This window comes from Carcharodon carcharias, chromosome 6 (assembly GCF_017639515.1).
Source record: "Carcharodon carcharias isolate sCarCar2 chromosome 6, sCarCar2.pri, whole genome shotgun sequence".
Classification (NCBI taxonomy): Eukaryota; Metazoa; Chordata; class Chondrichthyes; order Lamniformes; family Lamnidae; genus Carcharodon; species Carcharodon carcharias.
This window is the reverse complement of record NC_054472.1, coordinates 143,022,499-143,050,197: the sequence shown is the minus strand read 5'-3', so window position 1 is coordinate 143,050,197 and position 27,699 is coordinate 143,022,499. Positions and strand designations below refer to the sequence as shown.

Here is a 27,699-nt window from a genome sequence, read left to right as displayed (position 1 = left end):
AATGCGTTTGAGCCCCCCCTCCAACTGATTTTGCACTTTAAGTGGGATGTAAACCTGTGAATCTGCCGCAAATCTCAGCCATCCCTGCTGGGCAATCTGCCTTCCCCAGCCACTGGAATGTTAGCACCTCAATCTTCCTCCAGACCGACAGGACAGCAGAGACAACTGATGATATAATGATGTGAATTCTCTTATTTGCCCTTTAAATATTAAAATGTTCACTGTTTTTTGTAGGAGAGTTGGCAGGGAGTTGGTACTGATCCACACCCAGTGCACTTGTATGTACCAGTGTTATGGATGCAGTTTTAAGCCATAACATAAGCACACTAGCACAGGAATCATGCTCAGTGCATTCACAAGATTTTAAGAGAACTTTGTTCCAGCAGCAGAACAAAAGAACCACAATAAAAACAAAAATACCTGGAAAAACTCAGCAGGTCTGGCAGCATCTGCAGAGAGGAACACAGTTAACGTTTCGAGTCCGTATGACTCTTCAACAGAGCTAAGTAAAAATAGAAAAGAGGTGAAACATAAGCTGGTTTTGGGGGGGGGGGGGGGGGGGTGCGGGGGGTGTAGGGGGGGGGTAGAGCTGTATAGGGGGCCAGTGATAGGTGGAGATAGCCAAAAGATGTCATAGACAAAAGGACAAAGACGTGTTGAAGGTGGTGATATTATCTAAGGAATGTGCTAATTAAGGGTAGAAAGCAGGACAAGCAAGGTACAGATAGCTCTAGTGGGGGTGGGGTGGGGTGAAGGAATCGAAATAGGCTAAAAGGTAGAGATAAAACAATGGATGGAAATACATTTAAAAATAATGGAAATAGATGAGAAAAGAAAAATCTGTCTAAATTATTGAAAAAAAACGGGGGGATCAGAAAGAGGGTGGGGATGGAGGAGAGAATTCATGATCTAAAATTGTTGAACTCAATATTCAGTCCGGAAGGCTGTCAAGTGCCTAGTCGGAAAATGATGTGCTGTTCCTCCAGTTTGCGTTGAGCTTCACTGGGACAATGCCACAATACTGTTTTTCATCTTTCCAAGCCCAGCTGGTGGCGGAGCATCATGTATTGGACACTGACTGTGGCTTTGTAGTGAAAATGGCCTGGGATGTATCACCAATGATTTTTCCTTCCCTGGGGAGGGGGGATCGTGCTCAAATTCTGCTCGCACTTGTGACCAACAAAGATTGGGAGAAGTGTGTGGGAAACCATCAGCCTAACTTGATACACTGCAGTGGAGAACCATGGACTGTGCCATTGTGTAGCCTCCCACTCTTCCAGTATGAATAATTGTTGCAGTGATAGCTGAGAGCGGACAATAATATAAAGATGTGGGTGTTGTAAACAGATCAGTGAATCCAGCAGCTCATTCCTAGATTCACTGACTCTGCCAGTCATCAGTTTACCATTTACAGGAATTAGTGAAAGGAGGAAAACTGCAGTTTGCTGCTAGTTCCAATCCAATCTCAGCTGATGTGCTAGTCCTTGACAGGATAAATTTGGCAAGTATTGGTCAAACAATGCCAGACACTTTCAGATCAAAACTTCGATACCTTAGCTGGTCATTCACCTGCCTAATCCTATTTCTGACCATAAACCATAATCACATGACTACTTACACCCAGCAAAACAAGCTCCTGTGGCTCCCGAATACAACCCCTTTCTTCACTCTCTCAATCTGAGGGACCTAAACTTGAACAAACATGGTGCAAAGCTGGCCAGTTATTCACCTCCAGATCTTTGCTTGATCATTTCAATCGCTACCATGTTCCAGGCCCCTCAGCTAAAGTCACCAACTGTTCCAGACACTTCTAGAAAAGGAGAATAACCCCAAGCTCCATTTTACCAAGGTCAGTTGACTACATCAGTTGTGCTCCTGTGTACCCCAATCTTCACGTCAAATAACAAGTGCAGGAAGATTATGGATTTCTTTGTCACCAAAATCAAGGTTTCTGTGTAACGTAATGCATCCTTCCCTCCCCCTGCCAAGATTGTGATTTCATCATGTGGGAAATACAGGCTGATGTTTGAAGTAGAAAAGCTTGCCTTGATTCAATTTTAATTTACTATGGAAATTCAAAGCCTGTAAATCCATATTGAATGAGTGCCATTGTTCATATGGCACATAGATACACTTGGCCGGCTTTCAACTTGCACCCTCCGTATACTCGAGCCCATCTGCTGACTGCATCTTAACTTATATCAAGTCTTGTCCATCCATTGCCTTTGTGTTTGCTACCTACATTGACTGACTGTTAAGCAAAGGCTCAATTTTAAAATTCTCATCAGTGTTTAAATTCCTCCATGGCTATTCCTCCCCCTAACTCTGTAACCTCTTGCAGCCCTACAACCCTGCAAGATCTCTGTGCTCCTCCAACTCTTGAGCATCCCCAGTTTTTATTGCACCACCATTGGTGGCTGTGCTTTCAGCTGCCAAGGTCCTATACTCTGCAGTTCCCTCCTGAAACTGGTCACTTCTCTCTTTTTTTCTTTAGGATGCTCCATAAATCCTACCTCTTTGAGGAAGCTTTTGGTCATCTGTCCTAATATCACCTATTTGACTCGGTATCAGATTTTGTTTCGTAAGGTTCCTGTGAAGCACCTTGGGGCATTTTATTACGGAAAATGTGTTATTGTTCGGAAATATAGTTTAAGTAAGTTACATTGGTATTTGTGGGTGTTAAGCTAGGTAAAGCAAACAAGAGTTAGAAAAAAAACTCTTGAGCTGTTGCCGAGCAACAGGGGCCCAGAGAGCCAGGTCCCTTCTAACAGACACACGCACAAGAAACTAGAAACAGCAGTTTTGTTTTGGAAGCTGTTTGAGTTCACTTGGTTTTGAAAGTAGCTGCCAGGAGAGACTGGAGCAAAGGGGACAGATAGCCAGCTCCAAGCTAAAGAAAAGACCCCAAAATCCAAGGCAGTAAAACAGGAGAAAGCCTCAAGCAGACCTTCTAGTCAAAGGAAAGACAGGAGCCAGGAAAAGATCCTATTCTGTGGAAGTGAAAGTAAGGAGCAGGAAGGAATGATTCAAGCTTACAGGAAGCAGATTTAAAGCAAGAGGCAAGAAGGTCCAAAGAGACAACTGAAGGTCTGTAACTCTTTGATATGGGCATGTGAAGCATTGGTGTACTGTTGACAGCTGAGTCAGAGAGAGAGAATGGGCAGAAGAAAGCTTGAATGCATGTGCTGACCCAAGGGAGAGGAACATCAGAAGGAGAGTTTGAAACCCTCCAGGTGAACCCTTGCAGAAGGCGTCTGAGAAACAGCATCGGTTTGGGAGAAGATTCCAAGGTAAGTTCTTGGAAAGTGGAGATTGGAGACCCTTGTGTGAAAGCTGAAGTTCAGTGAGACCGGGTGGTTCATGGTGGGAGAAGCGTTTAGAGGGAGTTGACGAAAGGTCCATAGCATCTGGTTGAGGTGGCATCTGTCACTTGGTTTCAGAGTGTGGTGTGTCTGACCACAGGTTTCCTATTGGTTTACATGGACAGTGTACTTACTGTGAACATTAGAGTTTCAAGATGGCTTTTGAAACTTGCGTTATCTTTACAAATCTTTTTTCTTCTTGATTCACAGGATGTGGGCTTCGCTGGTTGGGCCAGCATTTATTGCCCATCCCTAATTGCCCTTGAGAAAGTGGTGGTGTGCTGCTTTCTTGAGCTGCTGCAGTCCATATGCTGTAGGTACACTCACAGTGCTGTTAGGGAGGCAGTTCCAGGATTTTGACCCAGCAACAGGGAAGGAATGGTGATATATTTCCAAGTCAGGATGGTGTGGGACTTGGAGGGGAACTTCCAGGTGGTGGTGTTCCCATTTATCTGCTGCCCTTGTCCTTCTAGACGGTAGTGTTTGTGGATTTGGAAGGTGCTATCTAAGGAGCCTTGGTGAATTCCTGCAGTGCATCTTATAGATGGTACACACTGCTGCTACTGTGCATCAGTGGTGGAGGGAGTGAATGTTTTGTGGATGTGGTGTCAACCAAACTGGCTGCTTTGTCCTGGATGGTGTCAAGCTTCTCATGTTGTGGGAGCTGCACTCATCCAGGCAAGTGCAGGGGAATATTCCATCACCTTCCTGACTTGTGCCTCCTAGATGATGGACAGGCTTTGGGAAGCCATGAGGCGAGTTAGTCGTCACAGGATTCCTAGCCTCTGACCTGTTTTTGTAGCCACAACTTTTATATGGCTAGTCCAGTTCAGTTTCTGGTCAATGATAATCCCTAGGATGTTGATAGTGGGGGATTCGTTGATGGTAATACCATTGAGCATCAAGGGGCGATGGTTAGATTCCTTCTTGTTTGGAGATGGTCATTGTCTGACATTTGTGTGGCGTGAATTTTACTTGCCAGCCCAGGCCTGGATATTTTCCAGGTCTTGCTGCATTTGGACATGGACTGCTTCAGTATCTGAGGAGCCGCGAATGATGTTGAACATTATGCAATCATCAGTGAACATCCCCACTTCTGACCTTATGATGGAAGGAAGGTCATTGATGAAGCAGCTGAAGATGGTTGGGCCGAGGACACTACCCTGAGGAACTCCTGCAGTGAAGTCCTGGAGCTGAGATGACTGACCTCCAGCAACCACAACCATCTTCCTTTGTGCTAGGTATGACTCCAGCCAGTGGAGAGTTTCCCCCTGATTCCCATTGACTCCAGTTTTGCTGGGGTCCTTGATGCCACCCTCGGTCAAATATGGCCTTGATGTCAAGGGCAGTCACTCTCACCTCACCTCGGAAGTTCAGCACATTTGCACATGCTTGAACAAGGCTGTAATGAGATCAGAACATTTTTTGGAAATGCTAAAATAAAGGATGGACCTTTTTACAAGCTATAAAATTACTGAATTACAGCTATAAAAAAGCTGAATGACCCTGGCGGATCCCAAACTGGGTGTCAGTGAGTAGGTTATTGCTAAGCAGGTGCTGCTTGATAGCACTGTTGATGACCCCTTCCATTACTTTACTGATGATGGAGAGTAGACGAATGGGGCAGTAATTGGCCGGGGTGGATTTGTCCTGCTTTTTGTGTATAAGACGTTCCTGCACAATTTTCCACATTGTCGGGTAGATGCCAGTGTTGTAGCTGTACTGGAACGGCTTGGCTAAGGGCGTGGCAGTTCTAGAGCACAAGTCTTCAGTACTATTCAGGAATATTGTAAGGGACAATAGCCTTTGCAGTACCCAGTTTCTTGATATCATGTTGAGTGAATCGAATTGGCTGAAGACTGGCACCTGTGATGCTGGGGACCTCAGGAGGAAGCTGAGATGGATCATCCACTCGGCACTTCAAGCTGAAGATTGTAGCAAATGCTTCAGCCTTATCTTTTGCACTGATGTGCTGGGCTCCCCCATCATTGAAGATGGGGATATTTGTGGAGCCGCTTCCTCCAGCAAGTTGTTTAAATGTCCACCACCATTCACGACCGGATGTGGCAGGACTGCAGAGCTTAGACCTGATCCATTGTTTGTGGGATCGCTGAGCTCTGTCTATCACTTGCTGTTTGGCATGCCAGTAGTCCTGTGTTATAGCTTCACCACGTGCACACCTCATTTTTAGGTATGCCTGGTGCTGCACCTGGCATGCCCTCCTGTACTGTTCATTGAACCAGGGTTGATCCCCAAGCTTGATGGTAATGGTAGAGTGGGGGATGTATGTTCAAGTACAGTTCTGCTGTATATATCTGTAAAGTTATAGTTGTGGGTGAAGGAGTATTGTAATATAATTCATATTTTCCTGTTCATGCTTTTGTTAAAAGCTCATGAGTGGACTCATGTGACTCTGTTCAGTAGTCCTTCTCCTTGTATCTAAACAAGCAAATAAAAGTTAGAATCTATCAAGCTGGGTTTCACCCTGGGATCAGGCTTGTCCAGTGGTAACCTCAGCTAATGATCATATCACTATGTAAATGCAATTTGTTGCCACTTCATGTTTGTGTGACTCGCCAAGTAAATCACTTAATATATAAATAGACCTGACAACTGAGCTAATCCTGCCTCACATATTTAGTGTTAAATTCTGCAGCTCTTTTTCCTTGCTTTCTCAGGCTTATATTTAGAAATGCTTCCATCTGTCATTGTTTATCTCTTTGCGCCAAAATCATGCCACTGTCTGAAAATTACCAACAGTATGACTGCCGCACTTATTGTCAATAGTTGATCCTTTCATTTTTATTGAAGAGCAGAAAATGTGATTTAAGGTTTTTGGACAAGGGATACAGCGGGAGGAAGAACCTTTTTTACACAGCGAGTGATAATGACCTGGAACTCCCTGCTTATGAGGGTAGTGGAAGTGGAAATGAAGAATGGTTTCAAAAGGAAATTGGAAGGGCACTTGAGAGAAATAAATCTGTAGGGCTTCATGGAGAGAGCAGGGGAATGGGACTGATTGCTCAACAGAGAACGTGGACTGAATGGCTAATAAAAACAAAAAAACTGCGGATGCTGGAAATCCAAAACAAAAACAGAATTACCTGGAAAAACTCAGCAGGTCTGGCAGCATCGGCGGAGAAGAAAAGAGTTGACGTTTCGAGTCCTCATGACCCTTCGACAGAACTTGAGTTCGAGTCCAAGAAAGAGTTGAAATATAAGCTGGTTTAAGGTGTGTGTGTGGGGGGCGGAGAGATAGAGAGAGAGAGAGGTGGGGGGGGGTGCGGTGTGGTTGTAGGGACAAACACTGCTATCACTATCACTATCACTGCTTGTTTGTCCCTACAACCACACCCCCCCCCTCCACCTCTCTGTCTCTCTACCTCTCCGCCCCCCCACACACACACCTTAAACCAGCTTATATTTCAACTCTTTCTTGGACTCGAACTCAAGTTCTGTCGAAGGGTCATGAGGACTCGAAACGTCAACTCTTTTCTTCTCCGCCGATGCTGCCAGGCCTGCTGAGTTTTTCCAGGTAATTCTGTTTTTGTTATGGACTGAATGGCCTCTATCTGTGACATAATAGCTCCTTGATTCAGGAGAATATGTTTCAGGATTTTTCCTGCTATGCACAAGGAAGAAAGTTTTGATAGTTTCCACAGCATGATTTATCTCCCTTCTAGCTGATAATTACAGTTGTATTCCTGAAGTCCGGGGGGTGCTGAGGGAGATCTTTTCCCACCCACATCCTTAGGATGAGTGCATGAAGTCTTGATATGAGCAAAAGGCTGCCAGCCTTGTAGACTTCTGCTGGAATACCATCGGGGCCGCAGGCTTTGTTGTTTTTCATCCGTTTACTTGTTGCAGCTTTCCCATCAACGGTGGTTCACCCATAGATTGTACCACAAGGTACTGAAGGGAAGGCTGGAGATTATCAGCTGCCACTGTGGGTTCATAGTTCAGGAGTTCTTCAAAATTTTCGTTCCAGTATTGATGGTTGACATTGTCATCCTATACGAAGAGAAACACCATCCTGTGAATGAAAGGGATTTTGCCCGTTTGACTATGGTCTATAGATGGTCCTGGTGGCTTCAAAAAAACTCCAGAGACATTGTGATAGTAGATCTTCCAGATGCACTGCATACTTGGGTTGACATTTGTGCTCAACATTTTTCTTTTGGATTTGTCAGGCAACAACATCAGAACTCTTCACTGACCTGACCACAGCATTTGCCTCAGTAAATGGCAAGGGTCTATTGATTGTACTCCAAAGATTTGGATGTCCCAGGAGCTTCTTCACAACCCTGCGATTACTTCATGATGTTATGATTGCAAATGTCTTGAGTGGGAGATCTAAAACAGCCGCCTTCAAAATTTGGACTGGGGGTCAAGCAAGGCTGTGTGGTAGTCCCCATACTATTTATAGTCTACCTAATAATGGCTATTCACCTCATCAAAGATCAACTGTGAGTATTAAATGCCACCTAGATGGAAAACTCTTTGACCTCGGTCTCCTCCATGCCAAAACTAAACTGATCACCATAGATATACGTGATAAAGTAGAGGAGGTAATTCAGACACTTGAAGAGTTTAAAATTGCAAAGGAGGTAGTATTGGATAGGCTGTCCGTAGTTAAAGTTGATAAGGTACCGGAACTGGATGAGACACGTTCAGGAATACTGAAGGAAGTGAGAGTGGAAATTTCGGAGTCACTGGCCACAAGTTTCCAATCTTTCTTAGACTCAGAGGACTGGAGAATTGCACATGTTACAGTCTTGTTCAGAAGAAGGGTGTAAAGGTAAGCCCAGCAACTACAGGCAAGTCAGTTTAACCTCTGTGGTGGGGAAGCTTCTAGAAACAATAATTTGGGACAAATTTAATAGTCACTTGGGCAAATGCTGGTTAATTAAGGAAAGCCAACACGGATTTGTTCAAGGCAAATCAAGTTCAACTAATTTGCCAGTTTTTTGACTAGGTAACAGAGGGTTGATGAGGGTAATGCTGTTGATGTGTACATAGACTTCCAGAAGACATATGTTAAAGTAACGTACAAATTCATGAGCAATGGTGACATGAGGAAAAGCTTTTTCACACAGGGAGCGGTTAGGATCTGAAATGCAGCACCTGAGTGTGTGGTGGAGGCAGGTTCAATCGAGGCATGCAAGAGGGAATTGGATCGTTCTAGGAAAAGGAAGAATGTACAGGGTGGGGGAGTGGCGCTATTGTAAATTGCTCAGATGCAAAGGGGCTGAATTGTCTCCAGTGTTGTAACAATTGTAAGGAACATATCTTTTTATTTTCTGTTTTGGACTGCTAGTTAAAATTGCAATGGCTGCAGGTTGAAAGGCATGTCTGCTGGAACAGGATGAGAGAAATATACAGTGTTTCAGCCCTGGAACGGATTGTTCCATGAAAGATAGGATGGTGCTGGAAAGGAGTCCTGGACTAAGGGCTGCCTGGCAACAACGTTTTAATTAGCTCCTGACCAGGTGACCAGGTTTCATATGAGAACAAAGCAGAATAGCTCCTAGCCTGAAAGGAATAAGACGTAAAACCTCTTTCTCCAATGTGTGGAAGATTCCAGTAATTCCACAAAAATAGCTAGCTGGCTTTTTCTCCTCTTATCTCTATAACCTGTTCTCTCTGAAACCCCTGTCAAGAGGAAAAAAGGAAAAATCACTGCTAGAGACATTAAAAGACAAGTGCTCAACCAGTGAACTAAATACCAAAAGTGCTGGGAAGACCACCTTGTGTCATTAACATGAACCGAAAGGAATTTGGAAGGCATCGATCAAAATCAATCCATCGAATCCAGTAGTCCGGATTGGTGCTGTTGAACTGTTTTACCCCACCCTTAAAATCAGTGGCAAGAATTTTCCTGTCAACAAACGGGGGCAGGACCCGCTTGCTGATGCGTAAAATGACGCGGAATGACTTCAGGCAGAACTCCCGACGTCATCCCGCATCATTTGCATTTCCAGGTCAGCGGGGGCGCAGCCAAGTCAGCTGTGCACCCGCCGACCTGTCAACAGCCTATTGCGGCCTTTCAAAAAGCAATTAAAGCATATAGTGGACCTGCCCGTCCAACCTTAAGGTTGACATGCAGGCCAGGAGTGCTGGCAGCCACCTGAAAAAGCATGAAACCTCATCCATGGATGGGATGAAGTTTCATGATTGAATTAAAAAATTAAGATTAGCTTTTACTTAAAGTTATATCCATGTCCCAATTCGTGACGTTGTCATGTGAGGGGACACGGATGGTAAATTAAATTGTCGAAAGAATAACTTTTTTTCCTTTGGGAACCGATCTCCCTGAGGCAGCACTTAGTCTTAGGAAGATGGCAGTGCTCCTTCACGTGCATGCGCGACGGAGCGCACTTCCGCATTTGCCATCCCCACCCGCCCCCCGCCCGCACAAGGAGCACACATTGCTTCTGTGCAGACATCTCGCTGGGTGGGCCTTAATTGGCCCGCCCATGAAAAATAGTGGTGCGCCCCTGATTGGGGGCGCCGATCAGAGGGCCGCCCACCCACGCCTGTTTCCCCACCCCGCAACGGGGGGAAAATTTTGCCCCATGTTTTGTGTGTCTTGTGTATGTGTGTGTATAGGAATTTAAGAAGGGGATAGAGTTTAAGTTATATATTAGAAGTTAGCAGTTCATATCTCTTTCTTTTGCCACTGGTTAAAGACAATTTGTTCAATAAACAGTTATTTACTTATTAAGTTTACAAACCTGGTGCTCGTATTCTGTTAACCTAAATTAAGCAGTTAAGTAGAATTGGGGCATTCTGGTGGTTTGGTCAAACTTTTCACGTTTGTTGCAACTCGGTGAACAGTGGGGCTTGATATTACTGCGCACTATCCCCAATGAGTCATGAAGCAATTATGTGATTCTGCGATCTTCTGTACAGTTTGAGGATGACTGCAGTGTCGTTGCATACTCTGCACCAGATATGCAAGTCATTTTCAATCTGCATACAAGAAATTCAGCCTGTCCTTGACTGTTGCCAAAATAAAATTCATATATCAACCCACATCTGGTCAACCAAGTTTTCCACCTCTCATACATGTTGAAGGAGAGACTCTGGAAAATGTTAAGTGCTTCCCATACCTTGGCGGCCATCATTGACAAGGGGATCCAAATCTGGATCAGCTGCGCCAGCGCAGCCTTCTACAAACTACGCCAGAGAGTGTTTGACAACAAAGACAAGTGAATGAAAGCCCTAGTGTACAGTAAGATAAAAGGAAAATACTGCGGATGCTTGAAATCTGAAACAAAAGCAGAAAATGCTGGAGAAACTGAACAGGCCTAGCAGCATCTGAGGAGAGAGAAACAGAGTTAACGTTTCGAGGCCGTATGACTTCTTCAGAGCTTCAGGTCATTCGGACTGGAAATGTTAACTCTGTTTCTCTCTCCACAGATGCTGCTAGACCTGCTGAGCTTTTCCAGCATTTTCTGTTGTTGTCCTAATGTACAGAGCAGTTGTCGTTCCAGTACTGTAGTGAGACCCAGGGGGTGTATCAGTGACACATAAGAGTGTGAGAGAGAAATTCCATCAGCAATATCTCCGCTGCGTCTTCCAGATTCAATGGAAGGACTGTTGAACAAATGCTATTATCCGTCTTGAAGGCAACTCGACAAACAGGCAAAACTCCTGCAAAATAAATTTCAGTGGACCAGGCATTGTGCCTGAATGACCAAAAAGAGTCTCCCCGCCAGGTCCTGTTTTCTCAACTCTCAAATGGCCACCGTTCCAGGGGAGGACAAAGAAAACACTTCAAAGGCACTGTGACACTCTCCTTGAAGTGTGGCAGCATTGACATTCATGATTGGGAGGAGCTTATTACCAGCTGTTCAGAATGGCGACAACTTTTCCATCAAGCTGCATCACTCTTTGAGTCCCAACATCTTACATCTTAATGATGAGGCAGCAGAGAAGGAAGGAAAAGGAAGCAAACCCTGCACTCTGGATCCTGCTACACATGGGAAATCCAGCCCCATGTGTCCAAAGATCTGTGGATCAAGAATTGGCCTGTTCATGTAACATGAAGACCCATGGCAGGATCACAACCCTGAGTAGACATCATAATTGAATTGAGAGACAGCTGATGATGACGACACCATGTCTCTTTAGCAGTTGAAATGTCCCTCTCTCCTTTGGACTAATACATTGGCCTGAATTTTTCTGGGGGCGGGGCCAGCTCACCGATGCGAAAATGACATGGGATGACGTTGGGGAGGGAGCCCCCGATGTCATCCCGCCCCATTTAAATTTTCAGGAAGGCGGGCAGACAGCTCAATCAGCTGTTCACCCGCCAACCTGTTAATGGCCAATTGAGGGCATTGACAAGGTCATTAAAACAATTAAAGGCCCTGCCCGTCCAACCTTAAGGCTGGTGGGCAGGCCAGGAGCTCCAGCGGGCTTCTGAAAAATCATGAAACCTCATCCACTGGTGGGATGAGGATTCATGTCTGTTTTTAAAAAGTTTAATAAAGTTTTAGTCCTATTTATTAACATGACCCATCTCGTGTGACATTGTCATATGAGGGGGGACATGTTTATTTTTTTATTATTTTATTTTTGATATTTAAAACACTGTCAATGATCTCCCTGAGACAGCACTTAGCCTCAGGGACTTGTGCGCTCCTTCGTGCGCATGTGCGAAAGAGCACACTCTGGCACTTGGGGAATCCCCTCCCCCCCACCCGCACAGGAAGTGCATAGCGTTTCCCGTTGGGCAGCCCGCTGGATGGGCCTTAATTGGACTGCCCACTTAAAATGGCAGCGGGGCCCGTTTCGGTGGCGGTGATCGGCTGCCTGCCCGCCGCCGAGCCAGTGGGGCCCGCCCGCCCATCAAGGGCAAAATTCTGCCCATTGTTTCTAAAATGCTGTAGGTGAAGTTGCAGGTGCTTTGCTTTGTTTTGGTTCTGTGCTTTATGCAAAAGCTGCTCTGCCTCCTGGCTTTATGGTGAGGGGGACTCTCAGAATACTGGAATGGAGGGGAATATCTTCAAGCAATTCTATAAACATTTTCACCATTCGGCTGCAGACAGTGAGCCTCATTTACTGGTAGCACGTACTGAGTATTTGGGTGCTGGTTGCTCATGATTTGCAGATCATTGAATTTAAATGCCGAAAACTCACGAGCAGCATGCATTTGAATTTCTAATCGAACCTCACTTGATAATACAGTCAGCAGCACAAATTCAGACAATGACCCCTATCTAATCAAGTGACTGCAAATTCTTTTTATCTAAATTGAATCATGGTATGAGTTAAAGCAGGAGTACCTGACCTGTGCGAGACAATTGGCTGCAGCAGCCCACACACACAATTTAAATCAACATTAATGCTATTTTGCATATATGTCAATCTTTGGATGCAAATGGATCTTGCTGTATGATTTAGAATTTATTCACCGATGAGCCAGATTTTCAACGCAGCAAGTTTACAAAACTTAAACAGGACAAACCCAGCATGTATAAAGTACAAGTGCAAACAGAACCTAGTTTGCCTGGGCTTGGTGGATTCAACTTGCCAGTTTCTTTTTTTTTGTGGCATCCAATCCAAGAGCAATACTTTTGATACCCTAAAGATCCAAGAAACAGTCTCAGTTAAAAATAGAAGAAGCCAATTTTAAGGGCATAAACTGGGCACAAGGAGGGTGAATTTCCAAGGCTAACATCCTGCGCCTGAAAGATGTACAACATGATATTGTGTTGTGTGATTTTTTTTTCCAGATATCTGTGGGGGGCATTTGAAACTGGGTGCTGACAAATTTATATACCATTGTGTGCCAACTAAGCCACTGGGGTGAAAGAAAGAGGGATCGAAAGACTTGCATTTATTTAGTGCCTTTCCTGAGCTCAGAGTGCCGCAAATTACTTGACAGCCAATGAAATGCTTTTTTTGAAGTGTAGCCCCTGTTACAACGTAGGAAAAGCAGCAGCCAGTGTGTGCACAGCAAGCTCCCACAAACAGCATTTTGTAATGACCAGATAATGTTTATTTTAAATTGATTGAGTGATAAATGCAGACTGGACATCAGGGATAATTCCCTGATCTTCTTTGAAATAGTGCCAGTAGTTATGCCTACCTGGGAGAACAGATGGAGCCTCATTTTAAAGTCTCATCTGAAAGATGCTTCTCAACCATACAGCACTCCCTCAGTACAGCACTGGAATATCAGCCTACATTTTGTAGAGTGGAGCATTCCTGGTGTTGGGAGTATTCCTAGTGTTGGGAGTGCAGATGAAACTCTGCCCCTTGCAAAGCAAGTCAGAAATTCCTAGAAATGAAAGAAATCCTGTACTGCTGAATCTAATTTTCTAAGCTCTGCTAGTATTACTGTGGGAACCCGGCAGAACTCTGAGGAATTTAGACTCTCAAGTGTTGCAGGATATGATACAGTTTATGGAAATAGGTACTCGTGGAGATAACAATATATGATAATCCTATGTCGATCTTTTCAAAAATCAATTTATAAATGTTCTAAAATTTTTAACTTCATCTTAAAGAATTGCTAGACTCATGTATGAGGTCATTTGTGAACATGGAGGAAAATTTAGCAATTCGTTGCCCCAATTAATTTCTGTAATTATTTAAATTAATGCTCTACAGATTAAACTTGTTATCTGGGAATAATTAAAATATGGTATTGTTTAAGGACAGTTAATCATAAAGAACAATGGCAAGTAAACCAATGAGAACAGCAACTGCATGATCAAACAATGGCACCTGACCAAGGCTTATACTATTTAAGGGTATTTGCAATATGTTAAGGTGTATGGGGGGTTAACTAGTCCACATCAGCCGAACTGCATTGCCTACCCTCCCCAAGCCGAGCATCACTAAACACTGTCCCCAACTTTTGGCCTCCACTTTATTTGTTGTCACAATTCTGTCCAGATGATAGGTAACAAGTGAGACACCTTCCTTCTGCTGAGATAACTAAAGTTGAAAATTATCATGCATGTCACATATTCTTTCCTAGGCTCCTACATCAAGAAGCTAAACAGACTGACGCTATCAAAACAATGGAATCCACGTGTATCTTTATCTTGTGAAAAAATGGGAAGTTCCAATTGTCAGAATATTTTTTGAACCCGGTGCAAAGGTGTCACTGGTGACTGAATTTTTCTGCTCTCCCTACTCCTACTGGCTTAACCTCATTGTTCTGCTAACCCAGATTCCTTTCATCTCCAGTTACTATGCAATATTGAGATTTGGTGCTGTCCAGAGGAATGGATGACAGAGAGTGTGCCTAATGTAAAGATTTACCGCATGTTCCTCTTATTCTTCCAGGCGCCGGCTGATTTCCCAGCGTTCTTCATTAGAAACTCTTGAAGATATTGAGGAAAATGCTCCATTGCGGAGGTATGAAAATAAGCCATGCTGCCAGTAACAGCAGTGGTTAGTTTGCTTTTGCATCTACAGTCAATAGAATACTGGCACCATCCCATCAAGTAATCCCCACTCTTGCATAGATTATATGGCAAGATCCTTTCTACTTTGTCAAATAGCAATTTTCTAGATGGATCCAGTCTTGTCAAGTTTTGTGATGTGTTAGTCCCAGTTCTACTACACCAGATTGGTTGCTTAGTGTTTGACTAAAACATTACTGGATTAATTAGCAACAAAGAGCATTCTACATTAACGAGAATGTATTGATGTTCAACCTGGCTCACATGGTTAAAGAAAAATACTGTTGATGCTGGAAATCTGAAATTAAAACACAAAATGTTGGAAAAACTCAGCAAGTCTGGTAGCCTCTGTGGAGAGAGAAACAGAGTTAACATTTCGAGTCTGTACGACCCTTCTTCTCTGATGGAGGAGAGTCACAGACTCGAAATGTTAAATCTGTTTCTCTCTCCACAGATGCTGCCAGACCTGAATTTTTCCAGCTTTTTCTGGCTCGCATGGTATTGTCCACAAGGGAAGCCATTCTCAGTCTCACTAATGAGACAGACTGTATCCTTTATAGCCAAATTGCACTGCCATTGTATTTTATGTCAGTGTCTGTTTCAGGCACTAGATTTTGAGAAAGGAACTTGTTTTCATTAAGTGTTAATTATTTTTGTTTTTAATGCCTTACAGATGTAGGACTCTATCAGGTTCACCCAGACCAAAGAGCTTTAAGAAAATTCACTTTATCAAAAATATGCGACAGCATGACACCAGAAACGGCAGGTATGAGGCAAATGGTTTTTAAAAATAATCTCCCATCAAATATTTGGTTCTGGCAGTGTTCAGTGTTGACTTTTTTTTAACTGAGTGTCAAAACTGTGGTAAATGCATTTCAATGTAGGCAAGTCTGAGGTCGCCCACTTTGGCCCTAAAAGGGATAGATCAGAGCACTATCTAAATGGGGACAAGCTAAAAACATTGGAGGTCTAAAGACACTTGGGGATCCATGTACAGAGCTCAATAAAATGTCATGAACAGGTACAGAATATAATAAAAAGGCTAATGGAATGCTGGCCTTTATATTGAGAGGACTAGAAAACCCTCTTGGTAGAAATCATGCTTAAATAAAGCCTTGATTAGACTACACCTGGAATATTGTGTGCAGTTCTCGGCACCACACCTTAGGAAGGCCTTGGAGGGAGTGCTATGTTGATTTACCAACATGATATTTGGACTCCAAGGGCTAAATTACAAGGAGAGATTATGCGAAATAGGCTTGGATTTATTAGAATTTAGAAGATTAAAGGGTAATTTGATTGAAGCTTTCAAGATATTAAGGGGAACAAATACGGTAGAGAAATCATTTCTGCTGTTTGGGGAGTCTAAGATGGGAGGTACAGTCTAAAAGTTCAAGCTAGGCCTTTCAGGAGTGTAATTAGGAAGCACTTCTACACACAAAAGGGCTATAGAGGTTTGAACACTCTTCTACCCATGGCAATTGATGTTAGATCATTTGTTAATTTTGAATTGGAAATTGATAGATTTTTGTTAGCCAAAGGCGTTAAGAATATGGAGAAAAGGCAGGTATATGAAGTTAGGTGACAGTCAGCCATGATCTCATTGACTGGTAGATTTGGCTGGAGGGACTAAATGGCCTACTGTTCCTATGAGAACACGCCTATCCGTGGCATTTTAGTTTAGTGTTATACTGGAGTTTAACAGATAAACTTAAATTGACAGTAACAATCTTGTCTCCAAGCAACCATAGCAATTCACAAATCATTGTGGATCAGAGCTGCTACCAGAGATTAGAATATCTATTGTTGTAGGACTGTATCCAATTTGATGCTGTATTATAAAGGCACTTCAGCATTTAAATTTAGCAGTGTACAATAGTAGTGGCATATGTGGGGCCAGGAACGTCTTGGGTCAAGTGATTTAACAAGCTCATGCAGCAGTGTGTTAGCGTGGCTTACATCAAACTCAGAAAATTATGGGTTTGAGTCCCACTTCAGAGCATCTCATCTGGCTGGACGCTTCAGTGTACTTCTGAGGAGTGCTGCACTATCAGATGTTGAACTAAGATGTCTGCTCTTTCAGGTGGATGTAAAAAAAGTCCAAAACACTATTTGAAGAAGAGCAGGAGCGATCTGGTGTCCTAAACAATGTTTATCCCTCAACCAACACCACTAAAACAAATCAGGTCATTATGTCGGTATTGTTGGTGGGACTTTGCTGTGTACAAATTGGCTGCTGCATTTCCCTGTGTTTCCACAATGACTACATCTCAAATGTACTTCATTGGCTGTAAGTGCTTTGAGACAACATGAGGTTGTGAATATAAATGCCTACTTTTTTATTTCTTTACATGACTAACACCCACCACTGTTGGGTATTAGAACGTTGTATGGTGATGGAATATTTATTATTTCCTATGGTTACTTGCCATCTGTCCCTCAGCCTTATGTTTAAAAATTGTATTATCATCATCAAAACTTGCAATTAAGTACCACATTTAATGTGGAAAAATTCCCAATGATCCAATGTGATGAGACACTTGCAGTAAAATATTTCAGGCTTACAAATAGTGCTACATGACTAGAAGCTAATCAGCAACAGCTTTTTTTTTAACAGACCTGTGGATAATTGCAAGTTATTAAGAGGATTTCCAGAAAGAGGAAGCTTAATTTTGCTGGAAGGCCTCTTTGATAATTTATGACCTTTAACAATCGGTTCAAAAAACTAGCCACCAGTAAGTTTTATTTGACTGTGTCTCTTGTTGGGGTACGAAACAGACTTCCAAACCCTACTCCTTCACCAGACGCGTGTGTAAAAATGTAGTCTACCCTGGAGAGGATATATTTTGATTAGCCCTGTATGTTTGATTTTGCATAACGATCTCTCAATTTCTTTCCATCCTCAGTCCCTTAATTCTCTTCTTTGGACATCCACAGGTATGCTGCCTGTAGCTCCTAACGCAGTGACTGTAATATCGATGTGCTTGGCCACTGGTCAAGTTATCTATCAAGGCCCTAATTCTGGTTGACCAGATTAGATCTTAACATCCCATTTGGTTGATCAACCCTTTCTTTCAGTACATTTTTTTTGTTGTCATCAAATAACCAAAAAAATATGCTTAGGGATAAAATAGATTGTCAAAGAGTGCTGGAATAAGAACTTACTGTTAAATTGTTTATTTGTTTACAACCATGAAGTTGAATGATTTTACAGTACCTCACTTCTCCTGTCAATTGTTTGTGTATAGCAGATGTTAGTTTGCTGATTGAAAACATATAGATATTTTTTAAAAAGGCTGGTTGTGACTCTTAATAATCTGAGGTTATATGGCATAATTTCTCAATCTGAAATGTGTCACTGAATGTGACATCACTTGGAAGTTGCCAGTCCCATATGCTGACGATGACAATCTACTGCAGTACTCCAGAGGGGTTATGATGGAGCAGCCAGAAACCAATTGAGTGTAAAGAGGTGCTGGGTCTTCACCAAGATCCAGAGTTTATGATGACTTGCATTGAGCAGAGCATCCAAAAATATCCCAAACATGACCATTGATGCATGGAATTCGGCATTAACAAAATAATATAATTTCTATACAATGCAGGGGAAAAACACCAGTTTCTCCCAGGGATTTGGGAGAGAGGCAGGTGTTGGGTATTTTGGTGAAGAGATCTTCAAGAGAGTGAGAGGGGTGGGAGATCCAACAGACCTGCTGGCCTTTCCAGGCCTCGATCGTGGTGACTGCCTTAGTGTGAAGTGATTTATTTTGGTAAGAAGGAGAATAAAATAAAGGTTACAATTCTAAAAAGGGTGCAGGAGCAGAGGGACATTGGGGGAAATATGCACAAACCCTTGGAAGTGGTCATAGCGTGCAAAAGAAATGAATTTGTGATTAACCTGTGTAAAGGACAGGTTTGGCCTCAACAGGAGTATTGGTCCAATTCGGGGCGCCACATTTGAGGAAGAATATGAAGGCATGAGAGAGAGGGTGCAGAAAAGATTCATGAAAATGGTCCCAGTGATGAAGAACTTCAGTTAAATGGATAGATTGGAGAAGCTGGGGAGTTCTTGTTGGAAAAGAGAAGATTAAGAGATGATTTGAAAGATGCATTCAAAATTATGATGAGCCTGGACAGAACAGATTGGGAGAAACTATCCACGTTGGTGGAAAGATCAAAAACCAAAGGACGCTGAGGGTGACATGAGAAAAATCTTGTTTACGTGGTGCATGGTTAGGATCTAGAATGCAGTAGAGGTAGATTCGCTTGTAGCTTTCAGAAGGGAATTGGATGAGCAGCTGAAGCTAGAACGTTTGCACAGCTACAGGGAAAGGGTGAGTGAGTGGAACTAGCTGATTTGATCTTGAAAAGGGGGTTGGGAGCACGACTGGCCGTCTTGTGCTATAACCATGCTATGATTTTATGAGATTCAGAGGAAGCTAGAGCAACAAAAACTTATACCCATATAGCACTGTTAATGTAAGAAAATATCCATGGGCACATCACAGGTGCATTTTAAAATATGACACTGACCATATCAGACGGAATTAGGTTAGCCGACCAAAAGCTTGATCAAAGAAGAACGTCTTAAAGAAGGAAAGCAAGCTAGAGAGGCAAAGAGGTGTAGGGAGGGAGTTACAGAACTTAGACACTAGGCAACTGAAGGTGTGGGCACCATTGGTGAAGCAATTAAAATTGGGGATGCACAAGAGGCCAGAAGTAGGTAAGCATAGGTACCTCAAAGGTTTGCAGTGCTGGAAGAGATTAGAGTTAGGAAGGAGTGAGGCAATGGAGGGATTTGAAAACAAGAATTAAAATCTTAAAATCAAAGTTTTGCTTGACCATCAACTAGTGCCGGTCAGCGAACACAGGTTGATAGGTGAATGGAACTTGTTGTGAGTTAGGACACGGCCAGCAGAGATTTGGATGATCTCAAGTTTACTGGGGGGTAAAATTTGGGAGAGCAGGCAGGAGAATATTAAAATAGTCAATTCTTGGGGTATCAAAGGCATGAATGGGCGTTTCACCAGTAGGTAAGCTGAGACAAGGACGAAGCCTGGCAATGTTAAGGTGGTGGAAATAAGCAATCTTGGTGATGGTGCAAAAATGTGGTAAGGGTCAAATATGACACCAAGGTTGTGAACAGTCTGGTTTAGTCTCAGTTATTTGCCAGTGTGAGGGATGGTGTTGGTAGCTAGAGAACAGAGTTTGGAGTAGGAACCAAAAACGATCCCTTCGTTCTTCCTAGTTTTTAATTGGTGGAAATTTCTGCCCTTCCACTATTATGTTGGGTAAAATGTCTGATAAGTTAGCAAAGGTGATGGTGAGGTAGAACCAGGTGTCATCAGCGTACATTGAAAACTAACACTGTGTTTTCCAATTATGTTGCCGAGGGGCAACATGTAAATGAGAAATAGGAGAGGGGCAAGGATAGATCCTTGCTGAACACCAGAAACAATGGTTAGGGAGCCAGAGGAGAAGCCTTTGCAAGTGATTCAAGGTCTGTGATTAGATGCATAAGAATTGAACTAGACAAGAGCAGTCCAACTCTGTTGGATGACAGTAGCAAGGCATTGGAGGAAGATGACATCATCATTTTTAAAAAATTCATTCACGGGATGTGGGTTTCGCTGGCTGGGCCAGCATTTATTGCCCATCCCTAGTTGCCCTTGAGAAGGTGATGGTGAGCTGCCTTCTTGAACTGCTGCAATCCATGTGATGTAGGTATACCCACAGTGCTATTAGGGAGAGAGTTCCAGGATTTTGACCCAGCAACAGTGAAGGAATGGCGATATATTTCCAAGTCAGGATGGTGAGCGACTTGGAGGGGAACTTCCAGATGGTGGTATTCTTATCTACCTGCTGCCCTTGTCCTTCTAGATGATAGTGGTCGTGGGTTTGGAAGGTGCTGTCGAAGGAGCCTTGGTGAATTCCTGTAGTGCATCTTGTAGATAGTGCACACTGCTGCTACTGTGCGTCGGTGGTGGAGGGAGTGAATGTTTGTAGATGTGATGTCAATCAAGCAGGCTGCTTTGTCCTGGACGGTGTCCAGCTTCTTGAGTGTTGTAGGAGCTGCACTGACCCAAGCAACTTGGGAGTATGCCATCACATTCCTGACTTATGCCTTGTAGATGGCTTTGGGGAGTCATGAGGTGAGTTACTCGTTGCAGGATTCCTAGCCTCTGACCTGCTCTTGTAGCCACAGTGTTCATATGGCTGGTCCGGTTCAGTTTCCAGTCAGAGGTAACCCCTAAGGTGTTGGTATTGGGAGATTCAGCGATGGTTTTGCCATTAAAGGGCGATGGTTGGATTCTCTCTTGTTGGAGATAGTCATTGCCTGACACTTGTGTGGTGCAAATGTTACTTGCCATTTGTCAGCCCGAGCCTGATTATTGTTCAGGTCTTGCTGCATTTGGACATGGACTGCTTCAGTATCTGAGGAGTCACAAGTTGTGCTGAACGTTGTGCAATCATCAGCGAACATCCCCACTTCTGATGAAAGGAAAGCCATTGATGAAGCAGCTGAAGATGTTTGGGCCAAGGACACTGCCCTGAGGAACTTCAGCTGTGTCAAAGACTGCAGACAGGTCCAGAAGGATGAGGAGCAACACTTTACATTTGTGACAGTCACATAGGATGTCATTTGTGATTTCGGTAAGAGTCAATTCAGCACAGAGGCATGGCTGAAAACCTGACTGCAGGGATTCAGACATGGAGCCCTAGAAAAGATGGGGTCAGATTTGGGAGATGACAGCACATGTAAGGACTTTGGAGAGGAAAGGATGTTTGGAGTTGGGTGGTAGTTCATAAGGGCCTGGAGGTCAAAGACTTTTTTTTGAGAAAGGGGTGATGATGGTAGATTTAAAGGAGAGAGGCACAACACCTGAAGGGAAGGAACTGTTAACAACATCTGCTAACACAGGACCAACCAGGAGGGGAAATTGGGTGGTTAACAGTTAAGTGTGAATAGTGTCGAGGGAGCAGGAGGTTGGCTTATGGACAAAATAAGCTCAGAGACGACATGAAGGGGGATGGGCTTGAAATTAGAGAAAGATGCAAGTTCACGGTTAAGGCAGAGGGAACTTAAAAGGAAATGTGGCCTGGCAGGCTAGTGGAGCGGACAGATGTGACACAAGCAGCCAGTTGGATAGCCTTGATCTTAGTGACAAAATAGTTCGTGAGCTCCTCACATTATTGCTGGGGGTGAGGCTGAAGAAGAGGAGAGAGGGAGGGGTGTAACAAGATGGTTTGCAATAGAGAAAAGAAGCCAGGGCTATCTTTGCATTCCAGGGTGATTCTGGAATTAGTGAATGCTTTTAACAGTCATGCGCAGGCTCCAGTAGTGGTTCATGTGGTCCAATCAGATCTGGCAGTGAATAGCTCAACCAATTCCTTATAAGCCGGCATCCCATGGATGTAAGGATGTGAAGGTGAGGGGGAACAGCCCAGTTGAGAGAGAATAATAGCTCTATTGGGGTCTAAGGCATCAATGGTGGAGATGAGAGTGCGTTTGAGCAAATCAGTAGCTACAGAAGAATCAGAGGCTAGACAGTTGGGATTTTGAAAATGCAGTCATAAACAAATTAGGGCATTGTTTATTCCAGGGGTGGATACAGAAGGGCGTAGGGTAAGGGTGAGGAAGGGGGATGTGGGTGGAGACTGATACAAGCAAGTGAACAGAGATGGTCTTATCTGTGATTGATGGGAGCAGCAAGAGCACCTGGGATGACAAGGTCAAAGGGGATGGCCATGAATATGTGTTGGGGAGTTTACATGGAGGGAGAGATTTAAGGATGATAAGAGGGCACTGAACTCAGGCGAGAGAACAGGATGAGTTGGAATGGAGGTTGAAATCATGAAGGGTGAGAAGACATTTGGTGTAGAGGCTGAAGGAGGAAACAAAGATGAAGATATCTCATGAGAAAACTTTTTATTCCATTTGGGAGGGTGGTAGCGAATGAAGATTTTGAGTGGTGAGAGCGGTGGAACAAGGTGTGGCTCGAAGGAAAAGAACATGCCAGACGTGTAGGGGAGGGCCTCAGGACAAAGTGTGATCCAGTGATAAGCACCACAACTCCACCCTGACGGTCTTGACGGGGAAAATGATAGAAGACGTGGACAGGCAGATAGGTTTTATTAAGGGGAAAGGTGTCCTCACCTCTCAGCCAGGTTTCCTTTAAGGCCTTGATGTCAATGCAATTGTCCACAATAAGAGCCTTGTTCACAAGCGAATGGATATTCTGGAGGGAGATGCATAGAGGGGCATTGAGACCTGATCCTCTGGCCGAGTCCACAAGGTCTGCAGTGGAGACATGAGTTGAACTGTTCGAAGATTTTCAAGATTAACCCGAGTGGGCACATTGGGTGGGAGGTCCACCAAGGGAGTTGAATGGAGTAATTGGGCATGCTGCTCGGGTAGAGATGCAAGAATGCACTGGGCTAAAGAGCCGGAGAAGACTGCCAAGGTAGGGAGTTAGGAAACCAAGGAGGAATTTGCAAACTAAAACAAGGATTTTAGTTCATTGCATTGGGGAATGTGGAATCAATAGACACCCGCGAGAATAGGGCTGACGATAAACAGAACTGAATGTAGAAGAGGATGAAAGCTTTGGAGTTTGGATGAATTGTAGTTATATACCATGGAGGCTGATAACCATATGTGGAGCATCTGCGCCTGGAGGTTATGAAATGGACACAAGTTGTCTTGGTAGATAAAATATGGGATTTGATGTTCAGGCTGGGGCGCGGAGCTTTTGGTGGGAGTCAATCCAAATTGCTTTTGATAGTATGGCCAAGGATAATTGCAGATGAGAAAAGCATAAAACCTTGGACTTAAAAGATTTTCTTTTGTACAGAAATTATAACATTTGTCATATTTGCAGGATGTTCACATTAACAAAAGTAATGGCACATTTTGGTGGTGTTGGCATGGAAACTAGAGCTGTGCTGAAGCTTTTCTTAGAATTGCAGAGCAATTTTCTTTGCATAGAGCACCACTTTATGTCACTGTTTAGGGAGGGAAGATTTCCTCTCTGCACAGCATGTATTAAATCATAACCCACTTCATAAGGAATGGCTTTAAAATTTTGTTATAGAGCAGAAGGTAATATTTCCTTGTTTACTTAAGCCAGTTCATATTATTCTTGTAAGAATATTTAATTTCCTTTATGGCAAGTGTTCTATTAACCTACCATTTTACACAAGGTAGCATCACTGCAGAAATTTGGTTTAGAGATCACAGAATCTTTACAGTGCAGAAGGAGGCCATTCGGCCCATCAAGTCTGCACTGGCTCTCTGAAAGAGCATTCGTCCTAGTCCCACTTCCCTGCCTTATCCCTGTAACCTTGCACATTCTTTCATTTCAGATAGCAATCCAATTCCCTTTTGAATACCTCGATTGAACCTGCCTCCACCACCCTTTCAGAAAGTTTGTTCCAGACTCCAATCACCCTCTAGGTGAAAATTATTTCCCTCACTTCACTATTACTCATTTTGCCAATTATTTTGAATCTGTGCCATCTAGTTCTACATGCTCTCTCGAGTGAGAATAATTTCTCACTATTTACCCTGTCCATACCCCTCAGGATTTTGAGTACCTTTATCTAGAGGAGGTGGTGGCGTAGTGATATTGTCACTGGACTGGTAATCCAGAGACCCAGAGTAATGCTCCGAGGGCCCAGGTTCAAATGGTGGAATTTTAATTCATTAAAAATCTGGAATTAAAAGTCTGATGGCCATGAAAACATTGCCGATTGCCGTAAATACCCATCTGGTTCACTACCTTTAGGGAAAGAAATCTGCCGTTTTAACCTGGCCTACATGTGACTTCAGACCCACAGCCTGAACAAGGGCAACTAGGGATGGGCTGGTCTAGCCGGTGACACCCATGTTCCAGGAACAAATAAACAAAAAAGTCTCCTCCCAGCCTTCTTTCCTCCAGGAAAACAGCCCCAACCTCTCCAATCTATGCTCATCGCTCCAGTTCTTTATCCCTGGAATCATTCTTGTGAATCTCCTCTGTACTCTCTCCAATGTCTTCACATCCTTCCTCAAGAATGGCACCCAAAACTGCACGCGGTACTCCAGATAAGGCCTCACTAGTGTCTTATACATGTTCAACATGACCCCCTTACTCTTGCACTCAATGCCCCTATTAACACAGTCTAAGGTGCTATATGCTTTACTAACTGCTCTTCCAACTTGCTTGGCCATCTTCAGTGACTCATGTACATATACACTGAGTTCCCTCTGCTCCTGCACCTCCTTTAGAGTTTCTCCCAGTATTTTATGCTGTCTCTCCAGACTCTTCCTGCCAAAATGAATCACCTCACACTTCCCTGCATTGAACTTCATCTGCCACTTGTCTCTCAATCCACCAACATATCTATGGCCTTTTGAAGTTCAAGGCTATCCTAATCACAGTTGACAACATTTCCAATCTCCGTATCATCTGCAAATTTTGAAATCATGCCCACAACACCACAGTCTAGGTCATTAATAAAAATCAGGAAGAGCAAGGGTCTCAACACTGACTCCTGGGGAACTCCACAACAGACCTCCCTCCAAAATGAAAAACAACCATTTATCACTACTCCCTATTTCCTGTCACTCAGCCAATTTCTTATCCATGTGACTACTCTCCCTTTTATTTCCATGAGCTAGAATTTTGCTCAAGTCTGTTGTGTGGCACTGTACCAAATGCCTTTTGAAAATCCATATACACCACATCAACAGTATTGCCTTTATCAACCTTCTCTGTTACCTCCTCAAAAAAACTCCAGCAAGTTAGTTAAACATGAATCCATGCTGGCTTTCCTTAATTATCCTGCACTTGTCTAAGTGACTATTGATTTTGTCCCAAGCTGTTTTTCCCTACCACTGAAGTCAAATTGACTGGTCTGTAGTTTCTGGCTTTATACTTGCACCTCCTTTTTGAACAAGGGTGTAACACTCGCAATTATCCAGTCCTCTGGCACCACCCATGTGTCTAAAGGAGACTGGAAGATTAGAACTCGTTCCTTTGTAATTTCCATACTCATTTCCCTCAGGACCCTTGGATGCATCTCATCCAGTCCTGGTACCTTATCTATTTTAAGTAAAGATAGCTTTTCTAACACCTCCTTCCTCTCAATTGTAAGTTCTTTGAGTGTACCACTTACCTCCTCTCTCACCTCGGCCTGGGTAGCATCTTCTTCCTTTGTAAAGACAGATGCAAAGGACTCATTTAACCCTCGACTATTTCTCCTGCCTCCACGTGCAAGTGCGCTTTTTTGTCCCTAATCGGTCCTAATCTTCCTTTTATCACCCTTTTATTATTCATATGTTTGTAGAAGACCTTGGGTTCCCTTTTATATTAGCTGCCAGTCACATTTCATGCTATCTACTTGCTTTTCTTATCACTTATCACTTCCCCTCTGGTCCTTCTGGGGATCCTAGTATATCATTTCTATGCATAGTGGCATTGTCATTGGGCTAGTATTACAGGGTAATGCTCTGGGGACCCAGGTTCGAAACCCACCATGGCAGATGGTAAAATTTGAATTCATTAAAAATCTGGAATTAATGTTGACCATGAAACCATTGCTGATTGTCGTAAAAACCCATCTGGTTCACTAATGTCCTTTAGGGAAGGAAACCTGCCATCCTTACCTGGTCTGGCCTACATGTGACTCCAGACCCAGAGCAATGTGGTTGACTCTTAAAAATGGGCAATAGGGATGGGCCATAAATACTGGCCTAGCCAGCTGTGCCCATATCCCATGAATGAATAAAAAATTTTCAGCCTGATTCCTCATTATATTTTCTACCTGACATCTGCTATACATGCACTTCTTCCTTTTCACCTTCATCTCTGTCTCTCATCATCCAGGGCGCTCTGGATTTATTTGCCCTATCTTTCCCTTTGAAGGAAATATACCTTGACATTTCCTGCAACACTTTTTATTTGAAGATGGCCCATTGTTCAGCCATTGTCTTTCTTGCCCATATTTGATTCAAGCTCACTCGACTCAGATGCATTCTCATCCCATCAAACTTGGCTTTCCCCCAATTAGTTATCCCTGCTCTGGATTGTTCTGTGTCCTTTTCCATGATTAACCTAAATCTTATGATACAATGGTTGCTGTCCCCTAAATGCTCTCCCACTGATATTTGAACCATTTGGCCAACTCATTCCCCAGAACCAGGTCCAACAGTACCTGCCCTCTCGTTGGACCAGAAACATACTGCTGCAGAAAGTTATCTTGAACACATTCCAGGAACTCGGGCCCCTCCTGTCCCTTTGCACTATTCCTATCCCAGTCTATATTTGGATAATTGAAGCCCCCATTATAATTGCTCTGTAATTGCTTCACAAATGTGTTCCTCTACATCCCTTCCACTGTTTGGTGGTCTATATACTACACTGATTGATGTTATTGCACCTTTTTCATTCCTTACCTCTAGCCAGAGAGATTCCGTCCTTGACCCCTCTGGAACATCCTCTCTCCAATACTGTAATAGCATCTTTAATCAATACTGCCTCTTATAGCCTCTTGCTTCCTCAGAATGCAAGCACTTGCTTTCCAAACCCTTACATCTTTAAAAACCTTCTTGTTCACCTCTCCCTAATCTGATTCTCCAAGGTTTAATGTCCATTCCCTTGTTGTCCATGAAGCACCTTGGTGCATTTCTGCATGGCATGTACTATTTTTACATTAGAGGCACTACATAAACGCAGGTGGTACTCTGTAGGCACCAGGATGATTTCTGCCTTTTCCAGCACTCCATGGCAGAAGCACAACATGTTACATGATAACTTGATCATGCTAGAAGTATCTGTAATTAACGCAAGTTTATAAATCACAGGTTAGACCTTAAATGGAGCATTGTGTCCAAATGTCGGCAGCACATTTTCGGAAAGATGTCAAGG

At 43.4% G+C, this 27,699-nt stretch overlaps 1 protein-coding gene across 5 annotated transcripts in view; it reads left to right on the top strand.

Moving 5' to 3' along the window:
• Positions 1 to 27,699, top strand: part of cables1 (Cdk5 and Abl enzyme substrate 1) — a 197,659-nt gene that overhangs the window by 69,050 nt on the left and 100,910 nt on the right. For 4 of the 5 annotated variants that reach the window (XM_041190410.1, XM_041190409.1, XM_041190408.1 and 1 more), the window contains 2 exons: positions 14,670 to 14,741; positions 15,462 to 15,554. In XM_041190410.1, coding sequence (XP_041046344.1) covers positions 14,670 to 14,741; positions 15,462 to 15,554 — 165 coding nt within the window. Of the gene's footprint in view, positions 1 to 7,784; positions 7,829 to 14,669; positions 14,742 to 15,461; positions 15,555 to 27,699 lie in introns of those variants that run through there. The other variant, XM_041190411.1, reaches the window with a different exon arrangement.